This window comes from Choristoneura fumiferana, chromosome 8, assembly GCF_025370935.1.
Source record: "Choristoneura fumiferana chromosome 8, NRCan_CFum_1, whole genome shotgun sequence".
Classification (NCBI taxonomy): domain Eukaryota; kingdom Metazoa; phylum Arthropoda; class Insecta; order Lepidoptera; family Tortricidae; genus Choristoneura; species Choristoneura fumiferana.
The window spans coordinates 9,222,958-9,248,120 of NC_133479.1; the positions used below are offsets into that span (position 1 = coordinate 9,222,958).

The 25,163-nt window shown below is 36.7% G+C and overlaps 2 protein-coding genes and 1 long non-coding RNA gene across 4 annotated transcripts; 2 read left to right on the forward strand and 1 right to left on the reverse strand.

Annotated features, from left to right (window-relative positions):
* The first annotated feature begins 22 nt into the window (after positions 1 to 22).
* LOC141430369 (uncharacterized) lies at positions 23 to 1,535 on the forward strand. 2 transcript variants are annotated; one of them, XR_012451640.1, is made up of 4 exons: positions 23 to 421; positions 611 to 788; positions 963 to 1,171; positions 1,326 to 1,535. It is a non-coding gene; the product is annotated as an uncharacterized lncRNA (long non-coding RNA). The 2 variants fall into 2 exon arrangements; XR_012451639.1 differs by having other exon boundaries at positions 23 to 788.
* Positions 1,536 to 2,694: 1,159 nt separating this feature from the next.
* Positions 2,695 to 10,885, forward strand: LOC141430372 (type 2 phosphatidylinositol 4,5-bisphosphate 4-phosphatase). The gene is made up of 4 exons (XM_074091040.1): positions 2,695 to 2,904; positions 3,138 to 3,313; positions 4,581 to 4,790; positions 7,750 to 10,885. Exons 1-4 carry the CDS (start codon positions 2,862 to 2,864, stop codon positions 8,032 to 8,034), a joined length of 714 nt encoding a protein of 237 aa, XP_073947141.1. The 5' UTR covers positions 2,695 to 2,861; the 3' UTR covers positions 8,035 to 10,885.
* Positions 10,819 to 24,404, reverse strand: LOC141430373 (tubulin polymerization-promoting protein homolog). Its single transcript, XM_074091041.1, has 4 exons — positions 24,296 to 24,404; positions 16,604 to 16,743; positions 13,656 to 13,937; positions 10,819 to 13,349 (listed from the first exon to the last, which is right to left on the reverse strand). Exons 2-4 carry the CDS (start codon positions 16,736 to 16,738, stop codon positions 13,158 to 13,160), a joined length of 609 nt encoding a protein of 202 aa, XP_073947142.1. The 5' UTR covers positions 16,739 to 16,743; positions 24,296 to 24,404; the 3' UTR covers positions 10,819 to 13,157.
* Between the last annotated feature and the right edge of the window lie 759 nt (positions 24,405 to 25,163).

Below are 25,163 nucleotides of genomic sequence, written 5' to 3' on the forward strand. Positions count from 1 at the left end.
ATTGATCAAAACTCAGAGGAAATAAATACATAAGGAGGCCCTATTCTACTATACATACATTTGTTATGCAAATACATGTAAAATCGATATAAAAATAAGAACAACAAACAAAACAAAGACGGCATGACAATTGTTTATTCTAGACTCGGCAATGGCTTGTCACTACGAGCAGATGACATTTCCGGCTGCAATCCGCCATTTTATGTGACAGCGTATTTAGTTTTTAGCAATTTTCAGCAAAATAAAAATATTTTTAGATTTGGCTTTGTGTTGTGGACATCAAGAGATACAAACGCAACATGCCTTTGTGTTCCATAAAATGTTGTTCTTCTCGGAAAACCAGAAATCAAAACGAAATACCCGTTTTTTCTTCAAATAGTGCCATTTCATGATAATATTTAATCACTGATAGTTAATTTCCGTATGCTTTTATCGTTACCATCTAAGAAATGCCGATTTTTCGCAATTTATCGTTGTATTTTTGGTTCCATTCAATTTAGTAATATTGACAATCTTCTTTAGTGTTGTGCTGAATATCGACATAAGTAGAACTGAAATAAATGTGAATTTCGTCCATGGTTTTTGACTGATGGCTGTTATAATTTTACAGGTTCCCTAGAAATGATGCGTTACGGCGGAAGTGGTTGGACGCCATAGGTGTAGATAATATTAATCCACGGCAAAAGGAACTGTTCATCTGTTCGTTGCATTTTTAAGAGGCACAGTTCAACAAAACTTTAGACATTGTTAGATTGCGGGATAACGCTGTACCCTCGTTGTTTAATACGGTAAATATTGCTCTGAAAACAATCAAATTGAATTAGCTGTTTTGTATGACCTTAAGTGAAGTCAAAAAGCCCCTTGCCCCCAAATTGACTGGGGCGCAAAAGTGCCCAACTCTATCTCGGACAAGCGATATAATACTTAAATTTGGTGCCACTAATTGATACTGTTTTTTTTAGCTATTAAAATCAACAGAAACACCAATCACACCAGCAAAAGAAAATCGGGATGTGTCATACGAAATGGTACTACATAACTATAGATAAATTAGTTTAACATACTGTCTGAAATGAATAGAGCAAAATAAAACAAGCAAAATAATTTTCTGGTGACAGCGGTTCCTTGGATGTGTCAGAAAAGAGAACTTCTAGCACCGGCTCATGATATGGTAAAATTTATATTTTGTGTTTAATAAATCGATAGTGATTAATATAATTAGTCCAGTAATTTGTATGCATTGAAATGTCATTTTTTTTTATAAAATTCAAAATAATTTTGAATTGTCTGTCAGTTACATAAATTAATGCAAAAAATATTTTCAGCCGTCAGCTTCTAGACAAGTTCCAGTTTTATGTGAAATTGGCAACATTCATGGAAATGTGGCACCAAAGAATTATTTGCCTCCCGCTTGTCAAACGGTAAAGAAAATAGTTTGTAAATTGATGTAATGATGATTAAAATTGGTCAAGCTTTCATCATGTTTCATTATCTTTGCCCGTCACAATTATTTAAAAAAACGTAGTGTGTCTTCTGTCACCTGTCATTAGATTGTTAACATGAGTTAATGGTCGATTTATGTATAAATATAAATAAGTTGTATTATTTTCGTTGTTTTGAAAATAAAGGGCATTTTATACGTCGCTGTTGTTTCATTTAAAAGTCAAAGTCAAAATATCTTTATTCAATTTAGGCTAAACAAGCACTTATGAATGTCCAAAAAAAATCTACCACCGGTTCGGAAAAACCTCTGTTGAGAAGAATCCGGCAAGAAACTCAACGAGGTATACTTTAAAAAAAAATACAATATTATTAAATGATATCTATACATCACAAGTAAGTGTTACACAACTTTATTTTTAGGTTTACAAGGTAATCACACGCCACTTAATTCGTGCAAGTTCCTGAAACAAGCCTAGCTTTCTTTTGCACGTTCTGTTACATATTTTTTCACTTGTATCGTATTAGTTATCTATCAGCAGCCTACATTACCAATCTCCTTGTACCTACATGCAGTCAAAGTAATTATGAACAGAGTTAATTTCAAACTTATTTTTCCAAAAAGAAACACAAAATATTGATACCATTGCTACTCAAAGTATTAGCCGCCAATAATTTGAATATCGATATCAAATATTTCGGTTTCGAAATCGATAGCACAGCACAACCCTTGAGCGCCATTTTATGTGACATGTTTAGGTATGCACGCGTATTTTGTAGGTATTTCTGGTCCATAGGTATATGGTTAAGTGCGAGGTGCAAACTTAGCTTGGTCGTGTTATACATACCTACCTTTAACTAACACTACACACCTACCTATACCTATCAATATATATAAGTAATAGACAGCTATCGTAGCTATACATCTATAAAGAAGACATTTAGTCACGGACTCAACCGCTTGGTGGCGCTTTAGTCGAGACCACAAATATTCGTGAATATAGCTATCTATTACCAATATCATCATCTATGGATCAATTGCTGCTGCTGAGGTAAAAACGTAATAAAAACACAACCAAATTGATAACCTCCTCCTGTTTTAGAAGTCGGTATTGAGAAATTATTATTATTATGTTATTAAATAAAGGCAGTTACGTACATAAACGTATAACGTATTTTAGTGGTCATATTCTCTTTGACATACACCAGCACCGCCACGCTGGCCACACGAGTTTTACCCCGTTTCCCTGTCCCTTGTGTCAACTGGCAATACTGACACCAACACCAAACACCAACCAACCAATAAAAAAAATTGATTTCTCCATTGTTGAATTGTAGGAATCGTAGGTGATCTTCTGAAATATTGGAATAACTAGTAACGTTTAGATCGTAACAGTGTTGTTAAATTAACAGTGAAGAAAATGGGTGACGGGCAAAGTGAAAATCAACCCCTCCTAGGGGACGGTAAGCAGATGATTTGATTTTGTTGTTTTGACAGCTGATGATTCAACCAAAACCTATTTGTTTTTTTGTTGCTAAACAATGCAATCGGCTTATTTTGAGGCGATAGAATCGCATAAATGATTACCTGAATTGTGAACATTGTGCAACTACTATTCCTGTTATTGGTTGAGCCGGTTGGTTGAGTGCGGTTACGTATTTATTGTACCTGACGTAAGTTGGTAATTGCTTGACAGAAGAGGAGGTGAATGTCGTGAGCACGATATCATCTATCGGTCCCGACGAGCTGCCTCCGCCTTACCAACAAGCGGGAATGCCGTTGGTAACATGTCGCGTGTGCCAGGCCTTGATCGATATATCGGGGAAGAGGGAACAACACGTCGTGAAATGCGTCATGTGCAACGAAGCCACGGTATGATAGTCATTGTAACACTGTTTATGATTTTATGTAAGGCAAAGAGCCTGTGAAATTACAAAAATTGTAAAGTCAGCTAATCTCATCGTCATCAGCTGGAAAACATTGATTTTGGGCTTTTCTGAAAGAATAGTCCAAAAAAACCATTGCTAGTAAATTGCATTTATCCAATATTTAAATGCAACGTCAGCAGCAGCTGCCTGCTGCAAATGGAAACTATGATTCAATTATACCATTAACCGTACATAGCAATATTAGCAATGCACTGTTTGACTTTTTGAAGTCAGCTGATTCTTACAGTTACTTAAAAGATATATTGGTATCTGAAAACATGATTCTGGCTGTGATTGTTTGCAGTGGCCTAAAAACCTACTAAATAAACTGTAACTGCTGAAGATTGTGGGTCTTCTTTATTTGATCCTATTAAGCAGTGAGTGTCTAATTTGATATTTTTACCCACACTGCATTACTGTTAATGTCTAGATGCATAATGTGTTATTAAAAATGGAACAAGGCATGCCTGTAATGAGTACTTATAGACTATAGGTTATAAAATTCATACTCATTAATGCATTTTATGTTACAGATATCTGTGATGTTATCTCTATTTGTTTTATCTGAATAAACAGAGATGACATTACATTTATGTATCATAAAATTTATTAATGAGAGGTGAAACAGGCCCTTATAATCTCATCCTATATATGTCCCACTGCTGGGCACAGGCCTTCTCTCAGAATGAGAGGGCTTAGCCCATAGTTCCCACGCGGGCCCAGTGCGGTTTGGGAACTTCACACAAACCGTTTAATTGCTTCGCTGGTTTGTACAGGTTTCCTCACGATATTAACCTTCACCATAAAGCTTGTGGTAAATTACAAATGTAATTTCGCACATGAATTTCGAAAAACTCAGTTTGAACCCACAATCCTCTGCTTGAGAGGCCATATGTCAAACCACTAGGCCACCACGGCTTCATATTAGTTTTATCATAGGCAAATTGTAACTCTCTTTATAATAGAATGAATATCTTCTACCATAATATTTCAATAAATTTCTATCAATGTGTCATTCACTTAGTAGCAATATTTGTAAGATAAGGAGTCTTGCTGAGCAGCCCATCTGGTTGCTCGCCCTCTCCCCGGTAAGCTGTAAAAGCCGTCTGAGGCTAACAGCAACAGTCCGTCCGAAAAAAAAAAAAAAGATAAGGAGTCTATACTTTCTAACTTTTTACTTAGATAATATCAAGTTCTTATTTGTTTTACAGCCAATAAGGAATGCTCCGCCAGGCAAGAAATATGTGCGGTGCCCATGCAATTGCCTGCTGATCTGCAAGTCTTCATCGCAGCGCATTGCTTGCCCCCGAGCTGACTGCAAGAGGATCATCAACTTGGCCCCCTCGCCGGTGACTCCACCTGTGCCCACTCTACCGGGCATGTGCAGAGTGGTGTGCGCCCATTGCCAAGATACATTCCTGGTAATTTAACTAATAAAATAAAAATAAAATTGTTTATTTTAGATCACAAAGAATCTATATTTTATTAGTTTAGTTAATCTTGGAGTGGCATACATAGTAATATAGTGCTCCATTGGTTAGCAAAGATCTACACACAACACGACGGCATATTTTTTAAATTGATTCAAGCACAAACACAAAATTTTCCACGGAGCGACTGCACGACTCAAGTTTTACGGCCGAACTGGCGCGACGCGCGGTAGATATTTTAAGCCCCGCCCGTCGCGGTAGACATTCCGCGGAATGGTTTTTCGGGCTTAGTTACGTTTCCAGAGAATATTTATTCGTAGAAATAATTACTTTCTACAGTTCTATTTAAGATGACCTTTGTTAATGACTTGCTACACATTTGTGAGCCAGAATGATTCCCGCCTTTATTTTGCGCTACAGCATCTATTTAATGGAAGAACATGGATTATGCAAAGACGTTATTAATATACGAAAGTTTCAAATGAGCCAAAGTGTATCTACAAAAACTCTCTACTAGAGATAACAAAAGAAATCTGCCCATGCCTTCAACCATATTGCTTATGTGAATCTAGAATATAGTAGATCCAGGAAAGTATTTCTATTAAGTCACTAGTTCTTGTCTGCAACTTTGTATGCATTCTGTGGTAACTGCATTTTATCATGATTAAAAGCTTATGTTACTGGGGCAGTGTAGTTGGAAAAAAATGAAAGTAGGTATTAAAAAAAAGGGTTCAGTAGTTCCACAGTTTGCCCTATTGATCTTTATTACCTAATAGCTTTGGCTCTAAAGTCTTACTTTCATAATAACATTAGATTTAAATACATTACAAACTATCTATAAATGTATAGAATATGACTAAAAAATATGCTCTAAAGAAGGATATGGATATTACATTGTAGTAGAAACATTAAAGTAAATATAATGTAAATCTAATCATGTGGTGAAAGCCCCAGACTTTGTGCCCCAGATATAAACGAACTACAACTTTAATCACTTCTGTTATTGTGAAGTAGCAAGGTAAAAGGTTAGTAGTTTGTTAATATGGATCTGTCAAACTATCAAACCTTTTGACATAATTTTAATATTTCGTTATTGATAAATACTAATGACTGTGGGAGGCAATTGGTCATGGTTTTGGGTACATCCTAAAATCAAATTTGTTTGCAGAGTTGATAAATATTATGATAACGTTTTGGAATAGCAACTGTCGCTTAAGAGAAGTTTCCCTGCCGGCCGCGCGGCCGCGTTAGGTATTCGTTTTGGGATATTGCGGTCTTTATCGCTCGTGACAAAGCGCTCGCAGCCGTCCCCCCATATTCTGGGTGAAACGATTACAACCTCTTTTGAATACGTTATACTTCTGAAGTCATCAAAAAAGTTTATATTTTTGTAAATTTATGAATGCTTTGAGGAAATTATACGAAGACGCGTGATTTTGTCAAAATTAGCCATTAATGTCATTGTAATAAGAGCCACGGCAAGCGTCACCGTGAATGAATCTACCTATAGTGCGTGCAGACTAAAATCGTTTTTAACTATTAACCCACCCCGGGACCTCGCGGATTGTGCTTATACATAAATACAAAGGTAAATGAAGTACAGTAGAATCCGGTTACAAAGACGGCCAAGGGACCGGTGATATTACGTCGTAATAGCCAGACGCCATTCTAAACGAACTGATGTACTTTCATGGTGGCTCATTTTAAACCAAACTTATGCCGCTAAAAACGATTGGTTATTAAATGCGAAGTCGTACTAAACGGACTACACTTAGACCGGGAGATGGTGACACAAAATATTAGATGATTTTTACCAGTATGGCGATTCGTCAGGGGTCTAATTACGGAATGACGATAAAGAAAATGATGGTCATAGCGCTGGTACCGGCGGCCCAATCGCGTGGGCGTTAATCGAACGTGTCGGATAAATAACGAGTGTTCCACAAAAATGATTGTATTTTCCGATAGTCGATAAAAAAAGATGTAGACGTAATGCCATACTTCTCCGGTGTGGCTTACAGCCCCCCATACCGACGCGAATACATTAAGAGAAGTCTCTTCGTTCCATTCTCCATACAAACGTAGTCCCGGTCTCATTTGAAAACTAGTCAACAGAAATAGATGAAATTTTGTAAGTATGGACTAGACGTAATTATAATTATCTATGCCTGTGGTTTTTCAGATTTTCATATAAATGTGTAATATCAGAATTACAGGAGCTCAAAAGTCGACAAAAAAAAGATGTCAACTTTGCACGAGAATTACGGACTAATAAAGCATTTTTACAAAAATCGAAAAAACCACAAGCATAGAAAATATAATGAATATGTTGATTGTGAAATGGATTTCTGTGCTATACTTTTCGTATAATATGAGGACAACGAAACCCAAAATTCAACCGCCCAAATCTTGAAAAGCCTACAGCTATCTCGATATAAATTATGGACGTCGTTGCGGAAGGCATGGGGGGGGGGACAGCTGCGAGCGCTTATGTCACGAGCGATAAAGACAGCAATATATCCCAAACGAATACCTAACGCGGCCGCGCGGCCGGCAGGGAAACTTCTCTTAATTAAAAAAAAAACAAAGTTAATTTCTTTAAAACACTAGTTGCCTAACTTACTGTTTAAAAGATAATCAAGAGTTAAGATAATTAATTATATTAACAGTAAAACAGCGTTATAAGGTCCTTAATTTATGAAGTTTTTTCAAAGTCCATACTAATCCGTGTTTTTCACACATATTTGGCAAAATAAAGTTGTTGTTTTTTTTATCCTTAATAAGGTAAAAGTATTGTTTTCCTTTAAATTTTTATCTATTACCATAATTAAAAATAGTTAGTGCGGCGCATTTAACCCCTGATTTTATCAGCTCTGCGTGAACAGATTTTAAAATTATAATCGCTGGGATACTAGCACCACACTGATCTAATTTACTGATTATTTTTCAGTATCAACTGCTGAAGAACGCTCCGGTGCGGTGTCCCCACTGCCGCAAAGTGTCATCGGTCGGGCCGCGCATGGCGCGTGTCCGCGGCGCAATCTTCGCTGTGCTCTCTGTGATATTCCTGGCCATCGCGCTCGGCGTCACTCTCGGCACGCTCGCCGCCGCTCAAAGCCACGGCACTGGCGTCTACGTCGCCTACGTCGGAGCCTTCCTACTCGCCTTCGTACTCTTCAGTCGAGCCGTTTACTACTTCGCTATGAAGGTCAGTACCATCGAGGGCCCCATGTAAACCTTGCACTAAGCTTGCAAACGAATTTGTGATAACCTATTACTAGGATTTTTTATAAGAATTTGTTAATTCCATATAGCATTCTTATTATTTGTTTACGACGATGAGTTCGAGTCTATGGTCGCTTAATGATAGCCTTTGAGTGTTATTATTGAAATGCTACTTTAACTGGTCTCATGCGCGTAAAGGAAATCTCTATGAAAGGCACAGAAAATTTCTAAATCTGTTAATAGTTTAAAAAAAGAATTAATAGAGCAATTATTGAGATTAATTACCTATATAAATGTGTTGGCTAACATTGGCGATGCGATGACTAAAATATTGTTTTAGAAAAAAATAAAAATACATGTGATACATCTTCATAAAAGTTTACATAGTCTTTCAAAATTACTATTGGCAATTTAGTGTAAAACCACCAGCAATAAAAGTAAGTTCACCAATAACCAAAAATGTTTTATATTTCAGTCATCTTAGTCTATGCATTCAATAAGGAATATGCATGAAACGTGTATGTTCTCTTAAATATTTTATTGCGATACAAAGGAAAATAAAACGAATGATGAGTATATGAAGTTTGCATTCCATCTTTTTCTAGATAAACCGGCCAAGACGCCAAGAACAAGAACAAAATAGGGTTCCGTGGCCATTACGAAAAAAATCAAGTAATATTTTTCTAAGGATTTCGTATCCACGAAATCTTCCAAGTTTAGTTTCGGTATATTTTATACCTTAGGCTGCTATTTACTGTTAAAATACTTTTTTTTATTTCAACTACCATCCTGTTTTATTTTTATTTTTTCACCCAACACTTAAAATTTTAAAAGGGGGGTTAATGAAAATTTGCACAATATTTCGCAAACAGATCACTGAATCGATAAATCGTCTTGGCAATCCCCCAATGGTTTTAAAAGACCTATCCAACGATATCCCACACTATAGGGTTAGTCGAGAAAAAAACATTACCCCTACTTTACGTCTATGGGTGATACCCTAAAAAAAATATTTTTATTGTTTTATTTTACCACTGTCGGCGTGACTGATATGTATAGTCATGCCAAATTACAGCTTTCTAGTACTAACGGTCTCTGAGCTTAGTCGCGAACAGACAGACAGACGGACAGACATGGCAAAACTATAAGGGTTCCTAGTTGACTACGGAACCCTAAAAATGGTCATCGTGTCATATGACGCCATAGTACATGTCGGATCTCTGTCTAATTGACAATTTAAAACATTCATATCTTCATTTTTTTTAGTAAAAAATGTTTCCAAAACATGGTTTGTCAAACAATAAAGATATATTTGAACAATTTAAAAAAAAGCTTGTATATTCCTTATTATTTACAGATATCATATGCATTTTCATAATTCGGCCTGTATAAATTGTAGAATCATTTAGATTAATGAATTGTATAATCTCAATTACATATTATTAGGATTTGTAATATTTGAGTCAGACGTTTATGTACATATGTAACTTATTATAAACTGAATCAGCCGGTTTTTATTTACTATGCGCATATTGATATTAAATGATATAACCAGTCTAGCCTTACATTCAGCTTATGTGGTAAATGTGTCAGACTATAATAATGTTTTGTAAGAAATAAGTAGTATACCTATCAAAGTACTCAAAGGTTAATATTTGTCTGGTTGCGATGTTAAAGTAGACACCAAAACAATAAAGTTGTATACTTCGGGATAGTGTCCTGTTGTGCTCTACCAACATGTGATAATTGAATATTGTGAATTTATTATCACTGCAGAAACTGTAGCTTCATTACTTCACTAGTCATATTATTTTATCACTGTCACTGAAAGTGAACTATAGGTGAACCAAATTAGATTCATGATTTAAGCATCTATATTATTTTCTTGATTTCTTCTTCATTACTTTCGAATTGGTATATTATAATCTGCTAAATTATAAATATAAATAATACACTCACACAATTTTTATATTTTCTGTATGTCTTATCAGTTACTCTATCCTGATAATTTGAGTACCCACTAAAATTATCAGGATAGAGAAAGGCTAGCTGATATTTTTTTATTCTTTGTGTTATTGACTAATACATTAGTTATAGATAACATTTAACATTCTGTACAATTTATTTAAATTTATTTAGACTTATGACATACTTGTATTCAACATTTAAAATTATTTTGTAGGAATCATTTATGTGCATAGTTCCAAAACGATTTGGCACACCAAGTACACGAAGTTCGCAGTCTTGCATTCACCAACAGTTGCATATCAAGAAATGAATACATAACACTTAACTTTGATCTTAATTTGATAAAGGCACTCTTTCTTGCCATGTTTCAAAAAAGAGAATTTATCTTCTCTAGACGCAAGTCAACTCAAATAAAATACTCAATGTAAATTTAAGTTTTTGACACAAAACTTTCAACTTCTAAGATTTGATAACATTATTACTTAGTTATAAATGTAATAAAAGCGTATTAAAAAGGCTTTAATTGGTTTGTTGAGCGGAGCAACAGTATAGTTCCAGTATTTCTCGTTGCCGACGTAATTAATGCTCTGCGGCAGAGTTCCCATCACTTGAACTAGTTTTTCTGTTAAGAATAACTCCAACTCGTCGAGTTGTGCGCTCGAGGTGCCGAATCGGTTACTGAACCAATCACGAACGTATATAATTGTAACTATTTTCATAAAATGCTAAGGCTATACATATATTTGTAGTTATAAGCCGAATAAATGGTATATATGGAAATCATTTTTTTGTTTCTGATTGGGAATTGGTGAAAGAAAACGCTGTATTAAAATTAAATAATCTGTATTACGATATATGTATATCATTATTATAATAGGTACAATTTATTCTTACCTTGCGTTTTATTATTGGTAATTTAATCTTAACCTGGCAAAATAAAATTGCATACTATTTAAACACATCTGTTCTAATTATTGGTGTTTCAAACCAGACTAAAACCTGATATGAAGACAAACTCGTTCATGACGTGAGTATTGATAGTATGTGTACAGTCAGCATTATATAGATACTAAGTCAACACTATAGTTACTATAGTTGTAAAAACCCCCTAAGCTACCGTTAATTAACCAAATTTATGGTAAGCTACCGATAAAATACAGTTATTAACGGTTAACTATCAGACTGCGTCAACGAAAAACACACACACAAACATCACGCCTGTCTTCCCAAATGAGGTAGGCAGAGCACACGAAACGTTACCGCTTCGGAGCTACTTTTAGCAATTTTAGGTTTTAGGTTTGACAAAAAACGGTACAATAGTGACAGGTTGCTAGCCTTTCGCCTACGGTATACCTGAACCTATATCCTCAGTCGCCTCTTACGACATCCACGGCAGAAATAGAGAGGTGTAATTCTAACCCGACACCACACGGGTAAACGACAACGAAAAAGGGTAAATAATATGTTTTTTTATTCTGTAGTCAACTCTTTGGTGAAGTGAAAAATCGGTATCCGAAGGATAAAGATGTCATTTTAGACTGACTGATTATTTACTACTGACTGATTATTTTTTGGTTGTCCATACCACGCTGTGCGAGTATAGAATAGACAGAGCGAATGTATGAGCGAGAAAGTATGACAGCACAGCGGCCGCCCTTTACAGATACACATTTCAAGCCGCTAGCGGCATCTAGCGCTAGCGGTGCAATTTAACCGTAATAAGCATAAAATGCGGTTAAATAACCGTTAAAAATGAAAAATGCATTTTAACTTTTTGGTTAAAATCGTTAATAACCGGCTTCGCATCTACAGTCAACACCCCCAAAATGTCTCCCAACATCAAAATATTCATTACCACTGTCTCGTTTAAACGAATGAAATCAAATTTTCAGTACATCCACCAAATGTATACGCCGTAAACCATTTTTTTGTTTCCAAGTATTTCTATATGACACTGACTGTACTTCAATTAATTTGTGCCAGGTGATATGAAATGCCCTATACACGCAAAATTTTTGAAGGTTGTTATTGGTGAACTTTATAAAACCATAATTTCCGTAATTCACCACACCACAGACAAATTACAGTTAATTTAGACAGGATGTAATTTAAAAAAATAAAAAAGATTTTCAAATTTGTTGCCAAGTTATGTATATTTAGAAGCAGGCAGTTAACGTTTTGCGCTTCACTGTGATTTGTCCGCTGATTATGGAGTACAGTACACATTCCCGCTATTTGTTTTTTTTTACCTGGCAGCTATGTCTGTATGTATATTTTAGAAAATAAGCAATAAATCGTCGGTGAGGTTGCCAATTATGTGTATTTTTTTCATATATTGATTTTGGCACATATGGCTTTTAAATTAACTGCCAAAATCCATATATCAAAAAAAAACATACAACGGAATTGACAATCTCACCGACGAAATATTGATATTAGAGAGTGACAGCTTACAGACATAGGCATAGGTCGACGTATCTGACAGGTATAGGTCGTTTCAGAAGAGCTAGCATGAATAAATTGAATAATAAGTAATGTCACTACACCACACTGTAATGTCAACTTTCGCTCGATTCAGGCGTGCCAGTTTTTGTGAATCGACCTGATACTGATGTGACAGCCTGTATTTTCTCGAGTACCTATAGAACAAAAGTTGATAAAATTACGTAGATCGATTGAATCTAAAATCTACTTACGACTAGACATCAGAAAGTACAATCAAATCATACACAAAAATATAACAATTACAATCATGCTCACATAAAAATAGTATTGTAAGATTTGTATTATTTTCTCAATATTTAAAAATCTAGACTGAATTAAAAGGAATGTTGTCGCTACAGTCTACACACACGAAGCGCCATCAATGAATGCGTAAAAAGGTTAAACTTACAGCAGCAATGTACAGTCAACATTGGATACCAAAGCTTAAAAAAAAAATCAAAAACATGTGAACACGATTCTATTGTCAAAGGATTAAGATCATTTTCCAACACGAGCACAAGATAATTCATGCACAATGAATAAAATACTTTTTTTACGCGTGTTCAGATATTTTTGAACATTTTTGCTGCTTTATGCTGCTGACAGGACAAAGTGTTACGTGGAAATATTATTGTAAGATTCGTTATGAAACATTTAAATAACAATTTAGTGGTTAATAAACTAATGGCTCTTGTCGTAGGTATCTTTGTGCTGGTACCCGCTCACGTAACCAGCTGCATCCACTAAGTCCTTCCTGCCGGCGATACCTTTGCCTTTCCCAGTTTCGTCGAACCGTTGTTTGTGAGAGCCTGTGTATTTGCTAGCATCAGTCAGGCGGTCTACTGCCGCCGCGGCCGTTTGTGACTTCGTTACCTGGAAGCAGAATTTTTCATTTCAACCTGAGACAAGCACTGCTGTACATATTTGAGCAATAAATGGGACAAGTGTTATTGATTGATTCAGGCGTTACTTGCGGAGATCCATGACAATGAACTATACTAATTTACCTTTTAATCTCACTAAAACGGATGCACTTTTAACGGAGAAGCGAGGTAAATTAATATATTTAATTTGAAAGTGTTATTTAACTGCACTAGGTTATAATCACAAACATAAATATATATTCAATTCACGTGTGGTCGCGGAGCGGAAGGATTTAGTTCCTAAGAGAATGCTTACGTGCGAGGTTAGCCCAGGCTGGCCGCAAGTGGTCATCTTTTTCTTTAAATCGTCCACTTCGACCTTCTTGCTCTTTGCTAAATCCTCAAGGAACTTCTGGTAGTCCTCAGCTGTCAGCTTCATTAGCTTCATCTTCTTGAAGTGGATGGCGGTGTCTGTGGTAGTTATTTTTTTCCCGTCTATCACCTTTGCTTGCTTCATCCATTTGTCACTCTGAGACAAGGTTATGTGTTTGCCGTCTGATTTTGAATCGCCAAATTTCGAGAATGCCTTGAATGCGTCCTGTAATTAGGTATAGTTTTCGTTATTAGAAGTTGTCGTTATTAAAAAAAAGCCGTGGTGGCCTAGTGGTTCGTCCTTTCGCCTCTAAAGTAGAAGATTGTGGGTTCAAGCCCCGGCTCGCATCTCTGAAGTTTTCTAAATTCATGTGCGAAATTACATTTGAAATTTACCACGAGCTTTACGGTGAAGGAATACATCGTGAGGAAACCTGCACAACCCTGTGAAGCAATTCAATGGTTTGTGTGAAGTTCCCAATCCGCACTCATTGTGAGAGGAAAGCCTGTGCCCATGATGATGATGATGATGACGTCTGATTTTGTAAAAGAGCTGGTTGAATCAATAGAAAAAGTTTTGTTGTGAACATCTTCGAGGTGCTGCGTGCGTGCGTGAGCTGTGTGCGTACTGGCCGCGTCGCGTTTCTGGACACAGCTTTTAGCAATAATTGGATTTAGTTTAAGTCGAGTTTAACTAACACGGCAGTAATTTTTGGAGATCTCCATGGGAAAAGAAAAAGTAAATACCGGAATTTTAATTCTACTGCTGGATTTAATGATTTATGCGCTACTACATAGTAATAATAGTTATTTATGTGATTGATACACAACCTAATTATGTAGAGTCGCATTTATCAACATGCATATCATAAGTTTTCTACTTTGTTTTTTACAACATATCTAAGCAATATATACGGATATATATACCTGCATTTTCGGGTAAAAATGGTATGATTGACAGTGACAGTTATGTTTTTTAATTCACAAACAATCTAGGCTTAAGTCGATTTTGATTCTCAAATCGATTCTATTCAAAAAGTGCATAGAACCAATCACAGTATAACAAGTTTCCCTACAGTAATCCGACGGAGACGTCTAGACAGAGCAATCGTGCGGGGCGTGAGGGGTGAGACGCGGGTGGGAGGAGCCCCAGCTGCATACTTCGCCGTTCTTAGTAGCTTGGGACAAGTCTTCTAGGGCTATCGCGTTTTTTTTACTTTTTAATTTATAATAAAAAATATTATGGTGCATACGTCATGTACTGTGTGTGAGTGCGTGCAAATCATCATCTCGCATAAATAAGGAACTAAGATTTCATCTATTTACTTATATAATTATACTTATTTATTTTTTATGTAATTAAATTCAATATTTAAGTTCGTTAAGTCTAGAAACTTAAAGTTTTTGTCGGTTACTAATCTATGAAAGTATATTTTGTAGAAAAAAAAGGCTTTTACTTCAAAAATTGTATAATTTTGATACTTCTTACCCTTAGTAAGTATGCCACCCTAATTCATTTTGTTTTATATAATTTCGCAAAACCAATATGTACCGATTCGTAAAAGACATCTACCTTCCAAATTTTAAATTTGTGAAAACCCTTCCTTGCTTGCGTAAATACCTATACCTACCTACAGGCTGCGGTATCGCTCAACTTCAAAGGCGTCGGCCTACTGTAGGGAAAACTTGTTATTCTGTGGAACCAATAGAACAATCTATATTAATAATTTCGTACCGGTTTACGGTAGACTCGAACGAAATGCACATCAAATTGAACAGCGTAAAAAATTAGTCAATCCGAGTCGACAACTTGTAGGCGGAAAATTCGGATTATCGAGTATTTTCAATATAAACTTGAATAAATTACTAAGTATATAATGGCGTTGCGAAGTGAACATGTCAAAGTCATCACATCAGTGGCGTTAGTGTCACGTCATCACGTGTCACAGGTGTCACAGGTTTGCATTTCGCTGTCCATTGTGACCTCTTAAAGCCCCGCACACGGTACGATTCGTCGATTTTCATCAGATCGATCGTACAGACGAATCGTACCGTATATGGGGACCTTTAGGTCTAATTTCTTTGATTGTGAGACAAAGACATCATAGTTATTTGGGCAAATAAGATTTAGGAGAAATATCTACTGGTGAAATACCGATACGTAGGTTAGCCGTTAAAGTGTTTGTGATAATTTAAGGCTGGGAATATAGGTACGTCAGATTTTTCGATAAAAGAGTCTACATTTTACCCGAGCGAAGCCGGGTTTTCATCTAGTTAATTTTATTATTGAATGAAATTACAAATCGACTAATTCGATTATCGCAACCAAACATGATTATTTTTTTAAGAAGATGTTGGAAAGAATGTAATTAAAGTGTCGTTTACCGACACTTTACGTAAACATCAAGCAAGATGCAACCACAGATCGAAGTTTCTTAACAAAGGTCTTTTTTTTAATCGACTGGATGGGAAACGAGCAAGTGGGTCTCCTGATGGTAAGAGATCACCACCGCCCATAAACATCTGCAACACCAGGGGTATTGCAGATGCGTTGCGAACCTAGAGGCCTAAGATGGGATACCTCGACTGCCAGTAATTTCACCGGCTGTCTTACTCTCCACGCAAGATTAACGAGCAAGATGGTGGTAGCAATCCGGGCGGACCTTGCACAAGGTCCTACCACCTGCACTTACCACTTGCTTCTCCGTCTCTGAACATACTGTAGGGAAGTTATGATATGGATGTAGATAAAATAAACTATGCGCCCCAACCCAAGTCGCCGCGTGTCGCCCTACAATTTTTCCTAGCCAACTAACTTTCTCTTACAAACAGCAAGGGTCAGTTGACCCACAATGTCGGTCTATTATCCCTCAGAACAATGGTTCCCGTCACCTTAAACGACACGGCATTGTCCTCCGGCTTGGTTCCGTTGGCCGCGCCGGGCGCCGCGCCGTTCTCCAACTTGACGGCCTTCACGTCCTGCGTCACCTGCTCCACGGCATCCGGGGTGCTCGCTGCGTCAGACATTGTCACTGGAAAAGAATGGTAGAGTTATTCGGGTGCTCTTGAGTCATCAAGGGACGATTGACAGTAAAAAGTAAGTACCTGGTAGAGTAAAGCGAGTGAATAACGCAGTCTTTCGTTTGGCCAGTTGTTAAAAATTGGCGCCATATAAAAATTGAAATATACAGTAACTAAACACGTCTTCCACAGGTGAGACTATATCGATTTATAGGCCTCTTTTTTTTGATTTTTTGGGCCAGTAAATTTATACATCATTTTAGGCTCTACAATTTCGTAGCACCTAGAATAAAATTATTAACACAACCATTGAATGCGAGATATTTGCAAATAAAAGATCTTTCGTAACCTTCGACACGAGATTTTATGAGACTTTTGAGACAAGTTTTATAACGCTAAAACAAAAGTTATATGAGTTTCTCATTGTAAAGTCAGTTACGAGATAAACAACTCGACAACGAAATGAAACCACAAGCTCAAAGTAAACTTAAAACTAAGCTAATCGCACCGAATCACAAATACTTTCCAACCAACAAAGAGTTCAGAACTCGTTAATTTTTCATTTGTTTTTATTTTAGAAGGTAGAGTTTGATATCTGATAAAATACCCGCCGTTATCTATAAAAACACGATTCTGTTTTTATTTTACAAGAAAGTGCAAGGATGTACTTATTTTTGCTAACATAAAGGAGATAGACAAACCATTACCACGTCAAGGTAATATGTATTAAAAACCGCGGGTCGGGGATGATGTCATGCTTACAACCCAACGAACGGTTTTGTTCTTTGGTTTTGTTTCTATCTACCCATCGCAATACGAACGGAGTCGTAGATTGCGGCAGCCGCTAAAAACGGCAATTACATCACCGACCTTGTCTATGAAATGTTATGCAAACTTGTTGATAATGCTCACGTTAGCCAAGTTTCCGTAGGTCACAAACTTAATTTAAGAAGCGCACACAATGTCTGCTAAAGCTGAAAATCTGTTCACAACTAGGATTTTGTTTAGGATCGATTTGTTCTTGTTCTGATTTGAGTGACGTACTCCATGCACATTATTAGTATTTTATCACAGTATTTAACGATTTCGACAGGCGACCCTTATAAATTCATACATATAAGTCCTATAACAAATGTACTTACTAAGAAACACCGTACGCGACAGAACTAACGAGGAACAGAAATGTCGAGCTAAAAACGCCTCCCATGTAGTTAGGCTAAAAACCATACACCTATTTATTTTCCCAGCTCACTCTGTAACGAAGTTAACTGCATGCTCAAAAAAATGGGTTACCGCAGAGTCAAAAAGGATTCATAAGTGTAGGTACTATAATCTCCTAATTCCTATGAAAACAGAAAACGGTGTGCACATTGACAGCAGGAGAAGCGAAAAAGTGGCGACATCGATACACGATAACATTTCTATATATCTTACTAGCTTTAGCCCGCGGCTTCGCCCGCATAGAATTCGGTTATCGCGCGGTGTTCTCTTGGAAGCTGTGCATTTTTTCGGGATAAAAAGTAGCCTATATCACTCTCCCCATAAACTATCTCTATGCCAACGTGTGTTGTGTTTCGACGTGAAAGACGGACAAACATACATACAAACACACACACTTTCGCATTTATGATATTAGTATGGATTACGTCTGTCATTGTATGTTTATTATGTCCAGGAATTTTAGAATAAAAATAACTGGGTTGGTACGTTTTAGGTAAGTAGATATCCATTGACTTCTTCAATCCAAACAACCATCAAACCATGGCATGAAATGCACTTCACATAAGTACCATACCACGCTGCTACCTCTAACTGCTACTGCTGACCCATATTCAGACACGTACCGCGAACACCTACTAGCATGAACTCATAATATAGTGTATTCAATGAGCACAAAAATTATGAACACTTTATTCGTAAAACCGGAAAATGACATCAACTACTGTATTTCGGCATCGTGAAACATAAACAAATTCATAGGTTCAAATGGTCTTAATTCTCGCGCGGGGGCCGTAACAATATGCTATTACACCTCCACAGGATCTGTAGGTGCACTGCCTATTAATAGCTATAAAATCTAGACTAAATGATCTGACCTTAGAGATCAAGGTAGCAAGAACCCATTTACGCATTGTATTATTGCAACCTGCGTAGAGACTACCCGTAAACTCTACAGTTGTTTGTTCATATTAAGGCATTATGTAGGCAGTTGAGTCATGACAATGTGACGATCTAAATAACCATATTTAACGCTGAGACATTAATTGTTTGCGTCCACTGATAACAAATCTTTACGTGCCCAAAACGGGTACCTGTTGATACTTTGTACCACATGTCGACTCTGTATCCACACTCGTAGTTTATGCAATAAATGTATGTACCTACTTATTACTTAAATGCCCATTCCACTGTAGGTATAATGTGAGGACCTCAAGAAGTAATCTGGGGGCACGGCAGTGCCCCCGCCAAGTCGAGCAAAACAAAAACAAAGGCACGGCCATACCATACTTTTCTCGATGCCATTCAGGCTAGTGTTTGTTACATATAAGTAAGTACCTATAGTTTGTCTGAGCTAATGAACAAATGTCTTGGCTATTCGCAATTTCTTTGTACAAATACAAGGCAGTAGTTTCAGCTAGACATGGTTTACTTGACTTCCACTGTCACCGCCTACGATAGTTTAAAGAAAGAATCGAAGCATAGGTACCTACTCAATAAGTTTAAAGGTTGCTTTGTAGCACCTTACCAAGCCAAGGCTTTGCCGATTATAAGTTTCTTTGTTCAGTTTTCAAAGAAATGTCGCATTGCGTAGCCTATTCTAGCACCTATGGAAGGTCAAGTGTGTATGTCAACTTTTTAAAGCAGCTCTTTACAGCGTCTGTATTTTACAGTGGAACTAGTGAGGTGCTATAGGTACATAACTTCCGTATTATGAGGCTTGCGTGACGGGAGGTAAATTAGCTGTGGCACCTTCTCCGACCTAGTTCGGCTCGGCCTATATTTATGCGATTCCGGCCATCGCTCTCGACGCGGGTCGCGGCACCGTGCTCGTTCTTACGTGCCGGACGAATTATTAATTGCAGGGCTCTGTAAACAGTGCAACTGCATCTACGACCATTGGTGATTGGACATACCTACCTAGTACTACCACTTATTAACAAAAATAGAAAAATACAGACACAAACCAAAATGGCAAAAACGGGTCCTTTATAGTTTCGCCATGTCCGTCTGTCCGTCCGCGGCTTTGCTCCGAGACTATTAATGCTAGAAAGCTGTAATTTTGTACGGATATATGTAGCAACTACGCAGACAAAATGCTAGGGAAATTTTTTTTTAGGGTAAATAGGCCATAGACGTAAAGTGGGGTAAACTTGTAAACTTGTGACCATTTCAGTGGACCAATAATCGAAAAAACTGGCCAAATAGGATTCCGTAGCCATTACGAAAATATTAAGTAATATTTTTCTAAGGATTTCGTATTTTATACGAAATCTTCCATAGTTTAGGTATATTTTATATCTTAGGCTACTATTTACTTTTAAACTACTAATAATTGTCAAGCAAACTTAACCGTTATAGTTTTCCTTGAAAGTTTGATATACTTACTACCATCCTGATTTTTTCAAATTTTTCCACCCATCGGTTTAGATTTTAGAGGGGGGGGGGAGGGGGACGCTGGAAATTAATGAAAAATTGCACTTTAAAGTTGAATATTTCGCAAACAAATCGTCTTAGCAAACCCTAATGGTTTTAAAAGACCTATTCAACGATACCCCACACTATAGGGTTGGATGAGAAAAAAAAATCACCCCCACTTTAAGTCTATGGGAGGTAGTCTTAAAAAATTTTTTTTTAGTTTTTTATTGTACCATTTTGTCGGCATAGTTTACATATATATCCGTGCAAAATTACAGCTTTCTAGCATTGATAGTCCCTGAGCAAAGCCGCGGACGGACGGACAGACAGACAGACATGGCGAAACTATAGGGTTCCGTTTTTGCCATTTTGGCTCCGGAACCCTAAAAAGGATGTAAGTTTATTATTTCTTTATTTAGTAAAAGTAGTCTAGTTCTCAGGATCCTTTAACATTACTACCAAGTACAACATAGATCTATTTATGATAATAATGTTACTCCACGCGTGACCCACTCAACTGGTTGACGTCACCCCAAGCGATTCGCTATTTATTTCGACCATGACTCATACTGCCGAAATAGGGCCCAGTGAAGGGCACTTTCTTTAACAAATGCACAGTAAGCAGAAACACTTAGAAGTGATCTTATCAAACTCTACCTAAACCTAACCTAAACTATATAGCTTTTTGACCTCCACATCGCCATTGTTTCAGTTTGTGTTAGTTTAGTATCATACAGTCGATTTCAGCGTAAAATATATTCAAAACAAAAATATTTAGGTAGGTATTTAACCAGTGTGACTTATCACTTAAGTCATTCAAGGTTAAAAACATAACTAGTTGTTTATTTTGTATACTCGTAGTTGCGTACAAGGATAAATAAACTGACAGAGACGATATAATTCTGTATGCAAGAGTTACTGCTAAGGTCGAAAGAAAAATATCCATAGAATATAAATAAATAAATAAAATAAATATCACGGGACAATTCACACCAATTGACCTAGTCCCAAAGTAAGCTTAGCAAACACGTTAAACTACGTTATATACGTTAAATTACGTTAGTGTCTAGTGACAAGATGCATATCAAGTTTCTTTACCTACCATCTTCAGAATTTTTTTTTTTTGGTTGCGGATATATTTGCTTAACGAGTTCAGTACCTAACTATTCGCGTGTCACTTCTGATATCATAATAATTATAATAATATTCTGCACTGTTATTAAAATGTCGAATAACTGTACCTTTCCATCTCATATTTTCTACTTAATTATGGTACTTACTCAAAATTATTTATGATGTAGACAAGAATATAAGAAAGAAAGGATTTTTCTGAAATCCCACGAAATAGGGAGTTCTGACAGGGGAACGAAGCCGCGGCTGCAAGCTAGTTTACAATATACCTACCTACTTACCTGATGCTAATGTAATGTTAAAGGTGTGACGCCATATTTTAATAATGATTAATTACAAAACTGTGTTCGGTTAAGGACACTTTAGGCCGGGTGTAGGACAATAGCGCGGTAGACACCTTCGAAGCTGCAATTCAATTATTTTACGATTTGTAGGTACTTCACTATCAAAATGGAGGGAAATCTGGAAAGTGAAAATATCGTGTGAAAAAGCCGACAGAATGTAAACGGCCTTGCTGGTTTCTATATCGGAGTTTATAGCTTACGGCTCTACGTAAACTTTCTCTGTTCGTATCAGCTTAGAGATATACTGGTGATCCGGAAAATTATTGCGGGCGTCAGGTGCAGTTGTTGAAGAGATAACTCAATTATTTTATTGCACAAGTCATTTGAAAAATAACATAACCCTCCTTCGGGTAGTCGGGTAAAAAAATAAATAATCATATCAAATGCAGCTATGTTGTGGCTAATTCTTGGTTTTATACTTTTTTTACTAGTTTTTAATATTTTTGATTTTAGTAAGGACCGCATTTTTTACAGATTTATCTTAGTAGGTATGTTAGTACGGTAAAGGTACGTATGAGTAAACATTATTTTGGTTCACTTGTACCCCTTAAGACGAAGATGGATAGGAGCAAAAAAACTTAAATTACCTAAGTATAGTTTATATTATTTTTCTATAATATTATCAAAAGAGATTATTATTTGGTTCTTTTTATCGAAGTAATACTTAGTAGGTAACGAAAGATATTAAATTACCTAAGTATAAATTATTTTATATATATCAAAGGTTATTCTTTGGTATCGAAAATACAAACTGAAATATAGATGCATAGAAAAACCAGAAAAATAAGACCAGTACACCACCACTGGACCAGTCTGGGTCCAGTGGTGGTGTAATGGAATAGCACGTGGCACGGAATGCCGAGGACCTGGGTTCGATTCCCAGCACTGGTCTTATTTTTCTGGTTTTTCTATGCATCTAAGTATATTTCAGTTTGTATTTTCAATATGGGTTTTACGGGATGACCGTAAAAGTAACAAAAAATTTGGAATTGAATTAAAAAATACAAAAAGAATTTCAAAAAAAACAATCTTGTTCTTTGGTTCCAATATTATATATGCCAAAGTAAGTCTGTCTGTCAGTTCTTCTACACACTTAAACCGCTGAACCGATTTAAATGGAATTTCGAATGAAGATAGTTTAAGACCCAAAGAAGGAGATAGGACAGTTTTTATCCCAGATAGTTTTCGTGGGATAATAGTACGTAACAAAACAATTTTTCGCAGATGGAGTTTCGGGCAATAGCTAGTAATAACAATCATGAACCTAAACTAAATTATTAAGGTAAACCTACCTACGAAATCTGTTATGTAAACGTAAATCTGTGCAATTCTCGACAGCTGGTTAAATAGTGCACAGGCCGTCAAAACCAAGCAAAGTATGCTCAAGCCAATAGGATATTCCGCACGTATATTGAATGGCAAACACATATGACATCATACTATTGCCTGGGGATCGTTATAGCGAACTAGAAATATCAAGGTTTCCCACTATATATATCATAGGTTTGGCGTCGATTCCAAATTTTCCGATACAAACCTTACCTATAAGACTACTACTTAGTTATCCTAACATGTCTTGTCTAGACAATATCATTGAGGAGTGTGCGTGAAATGTAGTGACGTTTGTCCCAGCTAAAGTTTATATTGGCCATATTATGAGAAACCATCGCTGTGGTCTATTACAGAAGACAATCGTTCAACGTATCTCAACCAAAGCATCTAGGTACTATGTACCTACCCTTCTATTGTGTAAGAGCTACTTATTAGATATTGTTGTAGTTGAGTGTTGTTTGGTGAAGTGCAACCGCCGTGACAGTGTACTCTAGCGTTAAACTTATCAATAAATTGCAAGATTAATGACGGTTTGGTGACGCTGATAATGATAACGTTTTATCTATAGGATATATTGAAATTATTACGTATTAAATCACGTTCTCTATTTATAACCATTTTATAACATTCGATCGTTGCTATGATCTGATTTGTAGACTTAAAAAAAACAGCCGAAGTAATAGAGTTAATAAGTAACTTCTCAATAATGGTCTGAATTTTAATTTAAAAAGTGTATGTAAATAATAATGTTTTACCCAATATTTATTCGTAAGTTAAGACCGCGATGCCCGGTGTTTTGCGTAGTTATGCCAACACCGAGTTGCTTATTTCATCCCCTAACGCTTCCTTTGTTTTTGCTAACAGGAATAAAGAAGGGGTGAAATACTTATTCTAGCATTAAAATCATAAAAAGTAATCTACATTTAGATAACGAATCAAATAAAAACCTGATCCCATTTCGCATCAACGCGGATATAATTAAAGAAAATTGATTAGGGGAAGATCTGCAATTTAATCGCGCGTCTATCCCGGTTATGAAAGAATCGTGCAGTTCTTAGAATATCTCAAACGATGAAGGCACGCACTGTAATAAATACTTAAAAAATATAAATAGACTCACATAAATCGGGTTGTGATAGGGAATGAGATCACATAGGCCGTGCCGTGCGTGCGGCGTGCGTGCGGGCTTGCGCGGCTGCACTGATACTGCCGCCATCGCGCCATTGTTGACAAGCGCGCGGGAGCTGGGCGCGGCGAGATCCGCGCATGCGCCCAACAGATATAGCTATTTTTTTTTTGTTTAGCACTTCTCGCTTCCTGAAACTTAACAGCAGGGTAAGGCCGTGAAATGTTTCAATCGCCGTCGCACTTTCAGGTGGACACAAAATAATGCACCATTTTAATTTAGACGTTCCAGGGACTAAATTGATCAGGAGTGTGGTATCTTTTACATTAGCAAAATCGATGAATGACCATACTTACGGATAAAATGGAACCTCTGAAGTATGTCCTTTCCTTTCAAACAAAAAAGAACATTTCAAATCGGTCAAGCCGTCTTCGAGTAATAAAAATACATGAGTACACTCGAACATAGAACCTCTTCCTTTTTTAGAAGTCGGTCAAAAATTACAGAGCGTGTGGTCATGCTAGAGCTCGCAATTTAATTAATGTTATACCTTTAAACGAGCAATTTTTGTATATTTGTAATATATTCCGGGGATCTCGGAAACGGCTCTAACGATTACGATGAAATTCTGTATGTAGGGCTTTTTACGGATGAACGATCGATCTAGCTTGGTCTTATGTCTGGAAAAACGCAACTTGTCGAGTTTTAGCCAGAACGAAGGTCGGTCGCCCCGGTACTTTAATTTAATCGACATTGTAAAGGGGAAACACTGAAGGAGACAGGCGGTTTTAATGCTCTATACGTACAGTCGCCATTAGATATTTCGGAGCGGCCAAGGTGGTCAAAAATATCGAAACAAACT